We start from the raw sequence: 12,659 nt of genomic DNA, 5'->3' as shown, positions 1-12,659 counted from the left end.
CAATATCATTAGGTTTAAGTAAATTTACCTTTTTTTAAAAAAATTAGAAATTTAAGAGATTAGCGGCCTTTTTTAAAAAACGCTATAAAAAAATAAAATAATTTAACGGTGTCATTTTAATTGAAAATTTAGAGGATTAGTGGCGTTTTTTTCAAAAATTCATTTCACTTTTTAAAAAGGCGCTTTTTTATCGCAAATTTTCCCAAAATTTCCCGCACTAAAACCCTTAATTTTTTCCTCTAAAATCAGTATCCTCCAAACACCCCTAATCTCACCCCTCTGTTGCCCTTTTCAATAAAGAAACTCTCCAACAGCAACGTCTCCAAGCTCTTATCGAAGGTGCCCACGATTACTCTGGCTCCGCTGTACTTGGATGGGGCGATTGGTATTACACGGGTGAAGAGGATAAAGGGAAAAGGAAGTTGAAAACTTTGTCTGCAGTTTCGGAGTAATTCCTTGTGGAAAGAAGGAATTTATTGCAGAACTTCATTCAGTATTCTATACACAGTAAGTTAGGTTTTATGTGTTTGTTATTTTTATTAATTAGCACTAGCAATTAGTGGAATTTTTTGTTTCTTGGCGTTGTTGTTTTTGCCATAACAGTTTGCTACTTTCATTTTCTGTCTATTTTGCTACTTTCATTTTCTGTCTATTTATCTGTGTATATATCACTCAGCAAAGCACTAATATTGACTCTTGGCTGTCTATTTATCTGTCTTAGTTTCCCGCTTTTTTCTATTTTCATTTTCTCTCTTTCCTTCTAAATTCCAAATCATTCTTTAATTCCATAAAGGTAAAGAAAAAGATTACCCTTCCTTAAGGAAATAAAATCAAAGGAAAAAAAACCCACCTTTTTCCTGTACAAAACAGTTAATGTCCATAGTCAAATAATAGTAATTTGTTTTGTTATTTTCTATGAAAGAGCAATGGGAAATATTTCTGGGTTTTGTCTTTTATAGGTATATATGTGTGTTTCTTTCTTTTGATGGTGCAGGATCTTCAAAATCTGAGAGAAGAAATTCAATCCAAAAAAAAGAAAAAGAACCCCAAAAGATGAGGATTAATGGGAGTTGGGAGTTGATTTTTTTATTAATTTTTTCAAGGTAAATTCTTTGTTTTTGTTCTTTATTTTTCTCTGTGATTATTTTATTTCTTCTAAGTGTTTGTTTAAATGCCTGAGTGTAGACTTTAGCTCTATTATTAAAAAAGAATTTATTTTGATTTGTTGGGTTTAATTTAACCCAAAGTTTCTCTTCTAATGTTCTGTAAATTTACTTTCATTGGATTTATTTCCATTATAACTTGTGAATTTGTCAATGCCTGCATATATATATATATATATATATATATATATATATACAATTTGATAATTAAGTCAATAAATGTTTGCTTTTTTATTTTGTTTTTTTAATACTTATGAATATTGATGCATATGATCTCTATGTGACCAGTTCTCATACTTTTTATTGTCATTAATCAATGTTTTTTTATGAGGGCTTTTGTGTTTTTTTTATTTATTAAATTTTTATGCTTCAATTATGAACTTTGAGTTTAAAGGAGCAAATTTTTGTTGTTAAGTGATATTGTTATATAGTAAAAAACAAGATGAATTCACAAAATCAAGTGGAGTCAACTCTCAAGGAAATACTCGAAGTGGTCAAGCTGTTGCATGAAGACTGGGTTACTCGGTTTAAGATCATCAATGAACTGCGTGAAGTCATTCAATCTATCGAAAATTTAAGAGGTAAAATTTGATGTTACTTTATTTTGATTGTTCCATGGGAAATGCTAATAGTTAAAATAGTTTTCCATTTTTTTCCTATCATATCTTATCTAAATAGAGATTTTTCACCCCTTTTTATACCGAAAATTTGTCATAGAGCTATGTAGAGGTGTATGCCATTTCTTGTGAATTTAATTGAATTTTGGGTTCTTTCTTCTTTCTTTCTTGTTTTTGCTTGTGAATTTCATTTTGGCTGCTGGTAATATTATGTTTCAATGCCTGGAATTGGTTAAAAGCCGTCAGTATTGCTACTCCCTCGTTGTTAGAATATTGGTACAATATAGTATGGTGGCATTTTCTCTGGGAAATTTCATTGATGAAATTGATGCTTTAGCAACTAGGTATGATAGTCTTGTTGCTACTCCTATCCCTTCTTTTTTTAATGCAAGAACTTGTTGAAACCACACCATTTGTTGCTTTTTGTTACTGATTAGTTATATGATTTGGTATGTAAAATTCGTAAAGCTGATAAATATATTTCTTTGTCTGAGTGCTCTGAAAGTTCGAAACTAGTAAACTCGAGATTGGTGATTTAAATGAAAATATTCTTGATTGTTAATGTTTCTTACTCTGTATTTCGTTGTCTTGGTTTTCTATATTATCGTTTACTGTTCTTAAAACGTCTTTGCAGCTTCCGTGGTCGGCTCTTATCCTGCTTTGTCTTTCAAAGCGAGTTCACTCAATATTTGTGCTTCGTCTGTTTAATGACTATTTCGCAATGACACTCCTCCATGCTGCAACGGGATCTATTCTTTTTGGATGGTGGCATTTGGGGTTGATTATTTTTAGGTACTATGCTCATTTTATCAGTAGCTTTTTCCCCTTCTAAGAAGGAAAAGAAAAGAAGTGGATCCTACTTTGCCTCTTTTTTTATGTGTAGTGTTGCCCTATCGATTAAGATGAATGTCCTACTCTATGCTCCATCTCTTTTTATACTCATGCTAAAGGTGCATTAACTTCTGCTTGATTACATTTTTCTAGTAATTGGCAACTAGGTTAGATAGTATACTTAAACAGTTCTGTCTTTCTTTGTTATCACTTCTTATAACAGGCTATGAGTATCAGTGGGGTAATATCAGCTTTAGCTGGTGCAGCACTTGTGCAGGTGTGTCAACTATTCCTCTTTGGCCCTTGAGGACTTATTATTAGCATTAAGAATTTCCTATTAATCGAGATTTCTATTTCTATTTCCCTTCCTTGCTTTATAGATTACATTCTTTTCCTCTCTTAACACGGGAAGTAAATATAAATCTCCATGCATCTTAACTTGTTTTCAATGTGGTTAGGTGAGTTGGACTACTACACTTAATGTTTGTGGCAGGGGGCATTGCCTGCCAGTGTGTTAATTCTTTTCTACATACTCAGTAAAGGGTTCTGCAGATTGTGCTGGGGCTGCCATTTTTATTATCATTTCCAGTTGAATATATATCACGAGCCTTTAATCTTGGACGTGTCTTCATCCACTTCTGGTAATTTTATAGTATTGAAAATGCTCCCCCTTCCCCTTAGTTGCCTGTTACTAACATATTGACAGGATTAATCAGCGCCATTTCTCTGAATGGTGGTAAATAAAAATATTGTTTATGTAATTTTTCTTTTATTATTTATATTTCAAGTAATATTAGCTTGATAGCCCCATCAGCTTGGTTACATATTAGGTTTTCTTTTGTGCATAGGACTATATATTGTATTGCTAGATCAAAACATGACCTAAAGAATTCCGAACTTGAGAAATTTTTTCTTTATAAATCATTTTGATAAGAAATTATTTCTTTGATCTCCTTAAGGATTGTGTGCCCTTTTGCTGTCAATGAACTTAAATTTTAAAACTCATGCAAAAGCACTCCATGATGCATATGCATTATAATGTTCGTTCTGTTACTGCTTTTGAGGGTATTAAACATATTTGGAGTAGTTCGATTCTTAATATAAACTTGCCTCTGAAAAATATAGCTTTTCATACAAAGAGCTGTATAGATTTTAGGGGTCAGGAGTATTGTTCTTTAGTAACTTTTTGAAGGGATAAAGGTTCAAGATGACATTTCCTAGCAGGTGCTTATATGCATGAGCATGCTTGTCATTTTGTATGTTAGAGTGGTCTGCACTTTGCACTTCATTGGTTTTCAGACAACTTTTTCTGTATTTTACTTGCACAACGATGGGTGTTGTTGAGTTCTAACTTTGATATTTATCCTTTGGCTAGGTCTGTCAACTAGGTCTGTCAACTTCAAGTTTGTTCCCGAACCTTTCAATTTTCAATGTTGTTTAGGTTCGCAAACAAGATGTTGTATTTGGACTTGCTGTTAGTAAAAGACTTGCTGTATTTTATTTATATCTTTATATTTAATCTAATTTTATTATTTATTTTAGTTTTGATTCTATATTTTTATTTTTATTTTAATATTTAATAAATTGAGTTCTAACTTTTGAATCTTAATTGTGTTATTAATTTATTATTTTAAATTCTAAATTTGAATTCATCAAATTTTATATTTAGTTTTAAAGTTAAAATTTTCATAGAAAATTTAATTTGATAATGAATTTTAATAGAAAATTTTATATTTATATCATGGATATTATTCTCCTCAATATTTTGATAATGAATTTTAATTTTTCATGACATTTATAATATTTTTATAATATGTTTTTTTTAAATTTCACGGCTTTTAGCGGCGTTTGTGGGAAAAGCGCGCTAAAGGTCACGACTTTTAACGTGTTTGTGGGAAAAATGTTGCTAAAGGTCACGGCTTTTAGCGGCGTTTGTGAGAAAAGCGCCGCTAAAGGCCATGACCTTTAGCGGCGTTTGTGATAAAAGCGCCGCTAAAGGTCATGACGTTTAGCGGCGTTTTTTAAAAATAAAAGCCGCAAACTTTTGTGGCGCCATCTGTAGTGGCATTTTTTGTGGCGCTTGTAAAAGCGCCGCAAAGAGTTTTAGCGGCGCCGCTAAAGGCCTAAAAAAACGCCGCTAAAAGTCAGTTTTGCTGTAGTGAAATGATGACACCAGTAGGGCTATTGACACAACTTTAATATATCATTATTTTTCTCGAAAATAGAGAGACTTGTGTTCTCTAATAATTAAATATATTTTCTGGAATAATGATTTTGTTGGTTTCTATTTGAGAAGAGAATTTTTGTTTTCACCCTAAAAGAAAAGAAAACTATTTCTAGTTTTTGTGTTTGATTCACTTTGATCGAGCCCACACTTAATGCAATTCATGATACGAGAATAGCGAAAAAGATCGTTTAGTTGAAAGTTGGGAATGAAAAAGATCCTTTTATCTGAAAACACAAGTATGATTTTGGTCTAAGGTTTATTGCTATAAATATCACAAACCAATTCAATTGTCAATTTTTTTTTTTTCTGTTGTGCAAGAAAACCATTTTCAACTCAGACTTTTTCCAACAAGATTGCCCTAAGATAGTGGGAAAAAAGAGAGAACATGAGAAAGGTTCCTTATGCTTCTGTAGTATGAATTCTACTGTACGCTATGTTGTGTACACGCCCGAATATCTGTTTCATAGAGGGGTTGGTGAGTTGATATCAGGCGAATCTAGGACCAAAACACTACCAAGAAGTTAAACATGTACTACAGTATTTATAGAGAACGAGGGATTATATGCTTGTGTATTCTAGAGGAAATCTTACTCCTATCGTGTATATTGGTTCTAACTTCCAAACATATCTAGATTCGAGGAAATTGACATTGGGCTATGTTTTGTCCTAAATGGTAGGTCCATAATGTGAATAAGTTTCATGCAGGGTTACACTACTAACTTCACTATGTAGGGCCACATATGAGGTATGAAAAAGCTGTGGCATTGTAATAGTGTAAATATAACTAAACCCCAAAGAAACCACATAAGGACAAAACACATTAATAAAAAGTATCATAAGGGAGATGATAGTGTTTGACGAAATAATGGATGTAGTCAAAGATCGTACATGAGGACAAACCCTAAGGATAAGTTTTACAAAGACTTTGAAAGCTAGAGAGTTCTTTGGAAACATATGAAGGGCATAGGAGTGCGAAACATAACTCATCTACTTCATTAAGACAAGTGGGAGACTGTTGTATCTGATGCCCTAAGTGTAGTATTTTCGTCTATGTACACTAGAACTTTTTTTTCTAATAGATTAATTAATAAAAAATTTCATGGATTACATTAATATAGTTTGTATAATGTCCTCATGTGATTTTTGCATGCAAAGGAAAATGAAAGAAAATATTAGCTCACTGGTTGTCTAATGTTTAAACTAATACTAAGTGGTATTATGTGGTCGGACAATAAAATGAAAAGACAAATTATATCAGTAGATGAACTGACCGCGACCTGACGTGCGTGCATCGGGCTTGTAAATCTACAATTAAATATAAGAATATAGAGTTTGGTGTCAACAAGTATAAAAGTCAAATTGTAATATAAAAGTGTTGCAATGGAACACAAGGAAGTATTTTGAGGATCGTACCCAAGGGAGGTTTGTCTAAACTAAATTGCAAACTACCACATGGATAGGTCTAAATAGTAATGATGTACTAATTATATTAGGACAAAAAAATAATGATAGGAGGATATAAAATAACATAAAACAAAAGCTAAAATAAACAACCAAATTTCAATCACTTTAGAAGACAAAAGATTAACTCACATCCGTGTTCGTGATTAACTTTAGATTCAGGTTTCAAAAAATCAGCTAAAAATTAAAATAGTTATTACCTTTCATCCTATGTAACGCCCCCGTACCCGTTTCGGTCACCGGAGTCGAGCACGAGATGTTAACGGACTTAATTCATTAATTAAACAGCTCAAACAATTTATTTTAGAATTTCCAGACAAGCTGGCTAACTGCATCACAGTCGCTAAAAAATTCATATCTCGAGTTACAAAACTCAAAATCCAATTCTGTAAACTTTACTTAAAACTAGAATCATATATATAGTTACTAATGTTTTTATAGAATTTTTGGTCGGGAAAATTAGTACAATTTATTAGTTAAAGTCTCCCCTATTTCAAGGTTTGGCTACTCTGACCCCTGTGTATTTCAAATTAGATATCTCCCTGTACAAAGTTTCAATGGCTATAAAGTTTGTTTGTCATAAAAATAGACTCAATAAGAAATCTATACATATAAAAATTGAGTCCTAATTATTTTTACATAATTAATGGTGAATTTATAAAGTCAAAACAGGGGATCCAAAAATCGCTCTGACCCTATTTCACCAAAACGTAAATATCTCATAAAATACAACTTTTTTACCTATTTTGTATCCTCCACATGAAAATAGATTCATTAAGCTTCAATTACATATTTTATTCATCATCTAATTATACTTCTACTATTTTTAGTGATTTTTCAAATTCACGTTACTGCTGCTATGTGATTCTGTTTTATAGCCAATTTCACCATTTTATGGATTTCCATAAATTAGTTAGCACATAAAGCATACATGTTATCAAATATAATCTCGATTAGCCACTCCAATAGCTAATCATTCTCAAACATTTACATGCCATCCATGAGCTATATCATAAGATTATATACACAAAAGGATTATAATGCTATACATGCCATATTCCCAAAATATGCAAGCCACCATACCGAGATGGTCCATTGATAGTGTGAGCGTGCCTCCGACCGTCCTGATCTCCAAACCGGCTTGTCAAAACTACAAGGAATGGAAGGGAAGGAGTAAGAATAAATGCTTAGTAAGTTCACATGCAAATAACAAATAACTTAACAAAGCAATTATACCAACCAACATTAGCATAATATCACCAAAACATATATCACATTTCTATTCATCATTCATCGTCTCACTACATTATTGTTGTCGTATTCAAGTCTCAACCCGAGGGTTAAGTACATACCGTCCAAAGTGCCCATTCCACAACACTTACCAATACGTCACTTGCATCTTGAGTATTCTTCCATTTCACTAGAATTTTACCCGTTGAACACATCTGAATATAACTCGGATACTTGGAAAGTTTGCACATAAGTGCCACATATGTAGCCAAGCTACCATGTAACCCGCCCATAAGCGAACTCGGACTCAACTCAACGAGCTCGGGCGTTCGCACCCATAAGTGAACTCAGACTCAACTCAACGAGCTCGGATGCCTAGTTACATCTCACGAACTCAGACTCGACTCAACGAGTTCGTACGTTCACATCCATAACAGAACTCGGACTCAACTCAACGAGCTCGGATGCCTAGTTACATCTCACGAACTCGGACTCAACTCAACGAGTTCGGACGTTGGCATCCATAATTGAACTCAGACTCAACTCAACGAGTTCGGATGCCCAAATATCCGAATCTATTCCTAAGGTTCAACGGGATTATTTTCAATTACACATTTCGATCGCCTTCTTCGGAATATAGAAATCGATATTTGCTAACATCTCATACTTATTAAATTGTTCACATAATTTGCATATTACCAAATAATAATTCAAAAAACATCATATTTCATGATAATAAGTATCATGTCATATAAATAACATTAAATCACTTAAAATAAAAATTATGTTACCTTATTTACACATGAACTTACCTCGATACAAAATTTTAGCAATCGAGCCTATTCCTCGTAAACTTTAATTTTCCCTCGATCACGACTTGAATCTTGTTTCTCTTGATCTATAATGCCAAATTAATTTATTTAATACATTCATTCATCAAAACAAACCCTAATACGAACTTTCACATATTTGCACTTTTTCCCCAAGGCTCGTAAATTAAATCTTATCCTATTTTCTTATGTTTTATGACATGCTGATCATTTTTCTATTCTATGGAAACATCAAATTCACACTCTAACATGTACTTATGAATATTAGGTATTTTTATCGATTAAGCCATTTTACTTGTTTTCACTTAAAACCGAGTAGCACAAGTTGTCTAGCATAATTTAAAACCTCATATTCTATCATAAAACACCAAAATACACAAATTTCACCTATGGGTATTTTTCCAAATATGAACCCTAGGTTGAATTATTGCTAGCATAAGCTAAATCGAGCTTTTGGAATTCCAAAAACATAAAATTCATTAAAAACGGGCATAGAAACCACTTACAATCAAGGCTTAAAAGTTTTGAAACCCTAGCTATGGTGGAGAGCAAAATTTGACAGCAACTTATAGAGAAGATGATCATTTTTTTGTTATTTTTCCCATTTTATTTCATTTAATATTCAAATGACCAAAATGCCCTTCCTTACTAAACTTTCAAAAATTCCATCCATGTCCAATTTTTGTCCATAAACTTAGAAATTGGTAAAATTGCTATTTAAGACCTCCTAATTAATATTTCAGAGCAATGTCATACTAGAAACTTCTATAATGAAATTTTTGCAACTTATTCAATTTAGTCCCTAACTTCAAATTAAGCACTTTATGCATAGAATTTCTTCACGAAATTTAACACAATCATGCAATCATATCATAGACCACAAAATAATTATAAAATAATTATTTTTATCTCATATTTGTGGTCTCGAAACCACTATTCTGTTTAAGCCGTAATTCAAGATATCACAACTCTCCCCCCCTTTAGGGATTTTCGTCCCCGAAAATCTTACCAGAAAACTGGTCTTCACTTAGATTCCTCAATTTCATATTCGGTGCTGAAGAACTTTCACTCAGGTAGTGCCTCCAATATATCTCTTTAATTTCTCATATATTCTGAAAGCTTACGGACTCATCTCTCAATTGTTTTTAAATTTTCAACCCTTCTCAGTTTCCCTTGTCATATTGACATAAAACCAGATCTCAATTTGGTTAATGGAGACTAGAATTCCAAGAAATCCAACAATCAAAGGGACCTGCACTCTTCCGAAATAATCATACAGATTTTCATCATCGATAAATCACAATCCAATAACATCTGAATTAAATTACAGTACATGTCATTACTCTCTGAATGAATAGGCAAATTTTCACTGTGAGCTTCATACAATTCTTCCTGTATAAGCCTCGAAATAATAATACCATGAATCAATCCAATCTGAAATTCAACATCAGAAGTCGATCCTCACTGTACTCTTTTAGTTTACTACTCACTATCACATTTTCCTTTTTCCGCTACGGAAATAATTCTGATATAGCCTCAAAAATAATCCTTTCTCATTTTCATCCTAATTCAATACTGGCAGAGATAACTCTGGTAGATCCTGATGCTCTACTTTAACCCTATTAACAACTCAGATTTTTCGTGGCATCGAATGCTCTAAACTATTTCATTACCTTATTGTCTTGAATCACATTACAATTCATACAGATTGAACACTCGAGTCGATCTTAATCACCAGTGAATGACATTTCAAGTAATCCTTTCTTCTAGTTACAAAACAATTCATCATGCCATCCTTTACTATTCATTCCTTACGTTAATCAAAACCATCTCAATTGCATTAGCTCAAGTAACCAAAATATCTCAATTGAAGACATTAACTATAATTGACTTACTTGAAAGAAGTAATCCACCATACCGATTGAAACTCGCACTTTTATCACTTATGCCTTTACTGTTGCCAATCCTTACACGAAAATTAGAAAAATCCCAATACTGAAATCACCATATTACCCAAATCAAATCAGAAGTATAGTCATACTTGACATGATTATCACGAGCTAAAAAACGCACTTCGAACATGAGTTATAATTGACAAGTTACGGAATAAAGATAACAAGAAAACCGAATAAAGAAATTCAAGATAGAGAAACCCAGAATAAAGAAATTCAAAATAAAGAAACCCAAGATACGATACTATGCCGAAAAATCGAAAACCAAACTTATAGGAAAATATAGAAGATCTCGAAAATTCCTCAGAGAAAAGAAGTCCAGAAGAAAACATCATTTAATCCCACTGGAATCAAATATAAAAAGAACAATGTATCTTCCCATACATATATATCAAATGGAGCATTAAGTAGAAGAAACAGTATCATAATATCATACATATCCTCTCATCAATTCTTATCAGACAAAATGTAATAAAATGCCCGAGAAATACGAGAATACAAATTATAAAACAATGGACTACCAATGCATCCATCTAACACCAAGATTAGAAAACATTCCCATATAACAAGAATTTCTTCAAAAGATCAACAGCCATAGAAATTTTTTTATCGAGAATGGATAAATACATAGAACATCTCGAAGAAATCATAAAATCATCCATAATGAATCGTCACACTCAGATATTACACATTTCAAATATCATTTCCCCAACTATTTCTGCCATCACAAATTTCATATTACTTTTCACTAAAGAAGACTAGTTCTGAATAAATTTTGATTTTCACTTTTCTCGACCTTGTACCTCAGTAATTCGATTTATCAAAATAAATTTCTTCTCTAACTGGAACAGTGCATAACTCCAATAATCCTTATGCCAATCTGATACTTTTCTAGCTTTGACTTTACTTACCAACTCATTCTTCAATCTCTAATCATATTTATAATTATTCTAGCACTGAACTCTTTGGTTTCTCAACCGAAAACTTATTCAGTACAAATCTCATGAAATTTCATTATAAGCTCCACTTCAGTAAGGGGGAGGGGTTGTAGGGCCTCTGACTCGACTTTCTCATACATATACATATGACACAATTTCCATCATCATAACAATATCATCAAAATCATATCATTCATTCAGGCAATGCATCATTCATGTTGGTTTACACAAATTTTCTAGTTATCCCATTTAGACAAATATACTGTAACACCCCGAACCCGAGCCCGTTGCCGGTGTCGGACACGAGGGGTTAACAAGCCAAACCCACTTATAGCACCGACCAATTTGACATTTCCAGGCAAGCTGGAAAACTGCGTCACTGTTGCCTTAAAAGGCATATCTCGAGTTACAAAACTCGTAAACTGATTCCGTAAATTTTCCCTGAATTTAGACTCATATATACATCCCTGGATTTATTTCTAGAATTTTTGGTCAGGCCAATTGGTACAGTTTATTAGTTAAAGTCACCCATGTCACAGGGGTCGACTACACTGACCTTCGCGCGTTACAACTGGAATATCTCCCTGTACAAGGCTTCAATGCTGATGCCATTTGTTTCTAATGAAACTAGACTCAAAAAGGAATCTGTACATATAAGGCATAACTTCTAATTCCTTCTGGATAATTTATGGTAAATTTTCAAAGTCAAGACAGGAGATCCAGAAACCGTTCTGGCCCTGTCTCACGAGAACTTTAATATCTCTTAGTAAACTGATCATATGATCGTTTCGTTACTTTCATATGAAAATAGATCCATCAAGGTTCGTTTAAATAATTTATTCACTATTTAATACCATTCCTACTATTTTTAGTGATTTTTCACATTCATGTCACTGCAGCTGGCAGCATCTGTTTTTAAGGTAGGCCTTACCTAAATTGTAGTCTCTATGGACCAACTATAGTCTTGTCATACATAGGTCCACTTATGATCATATTTAGCCATTCCAATGGCTGATCATGTGACTAACACTCCCATTCCAATCCATAATCACATCATGAAACCATATATAAATATAAACCACAAATTGAATGGTCTAATGCCATACTCCACCTTCTGAGCCATTTTCGCATGGCCGTACACATATACATCACAAAGATACTTGAAAACAACCAAGGGTAGTCCTATACATGCCATATCCAAAATTCAACTAAAGGAGTACCAAAAGGGCTTTGATAGTGTGGTTGACTTCGACTTCGATGATCCCTAATCCGATCGCTAACGAGCAAAATCTATAAAACAGAGAGCCAAAGCAACGGGTAAGCATTTTTATGCTTAGTAAGTCTCAAGTAATGAAATCGGCTTTGACTAAAGCATTACATTCACATAGCCAAATGAATCACTTTATTAAT

The 12,659-nt window shown here is 32.9% G+C and overlaps 1 protein-coding gene across 3 annotated transcripts; it reads left to right on the top strand.

Moving 5' to 3' along the window:
* The first annotated feature begins 206 nt into the window (after positions 1 to 206).
* Positions 207 to 4,166, top strand: LOC108483156 (dol-P-Man:Man(5)GlcNAc(2)-PP-Dol alpha-1,3-mannosyltransferase-like). Of its 3 annotated transcripts, XM_017786398.2 has the most exons (8): positions 207 to 507; positions 995 to 1,103; positions 1,579 to 1,744; positions 2,415 to 2,572; positions 2,664 to 2,730; positions 2,835 to 2,888; positions 3,164 to 3,252; positions 3,987 to 4,166. In XM_017786398.2, exons 4-8 carry the CDS (start codon positions 2,502 to 2,504, stop codon positions 3,997 to 3,999), a joined length of 294 nt encoding a protein of 97 aa, XP_017641887.2. In that variant the 5' UTR covers positions 207 to 507; positions 995 to 1,103; positions 1,579 to 1,744; positions 2,415 to 2,501; the 3' UTR covers positions 4,000 to 4,166. The 3 variants fall into 3 exon arrangements, 1 of the variants encoding a protein (XP_017641887.2); XR_008285970.1 differs by lacking the exon at positions 2,664 to 2,730; XR_008285969.1 differs by lacking the exon at positions 2,664 to 2,730 and having other exon boundaries at positions 3,070 to 3,252.
* The last annotated feature ends 8,493 nt before the right edge of the window (positions 4,167 to 12,659 follow it).

The sequence above is a fragment of the Gossypium arboreum genome, chromosome 7, assembly GCF_025698485.1.
Source record: "Gossypium arboreum isolate Shixiya-1 chromosome 7, ASM2569848v2, whole genome shotgun sequence".
In the NCBI taxonomy this organism is placed as follows: domain Eukaryota; kingdom Viridiplantae; phylum Streptophyta; class Magnoliopsida; order Malvales; family Malvaceae; genus Gossypium; species Gossypium arboreum.
Note: the sequence above shows the minus strand (reverse complement) of the source record. Positions and strands in the feature narration are given on the sequence as shown.

Coding starts and splice junctions, on each gene's coding strand:
- LOC108483156 (XM_017786398.2), top strand. CDS start 2,502: ATGACACTCCTCCATGCTGCAACGGGATCTATTCTTTTTGGATGGTGG. Junction 2,573..2,663: donor TTGGGGTTGATTATTTTTAG/GTACTATGCTCA, acceptor TTTTATGTGTAG/TGTTGCCCTATCGATTAAGA. Junction 2,731..2,834: donor TTTTTATACTCATGCTAAAG/GTGCATTAACTT, acceptor TTCTTATAACAG/GCTATGAGTATCAGTGGGGT.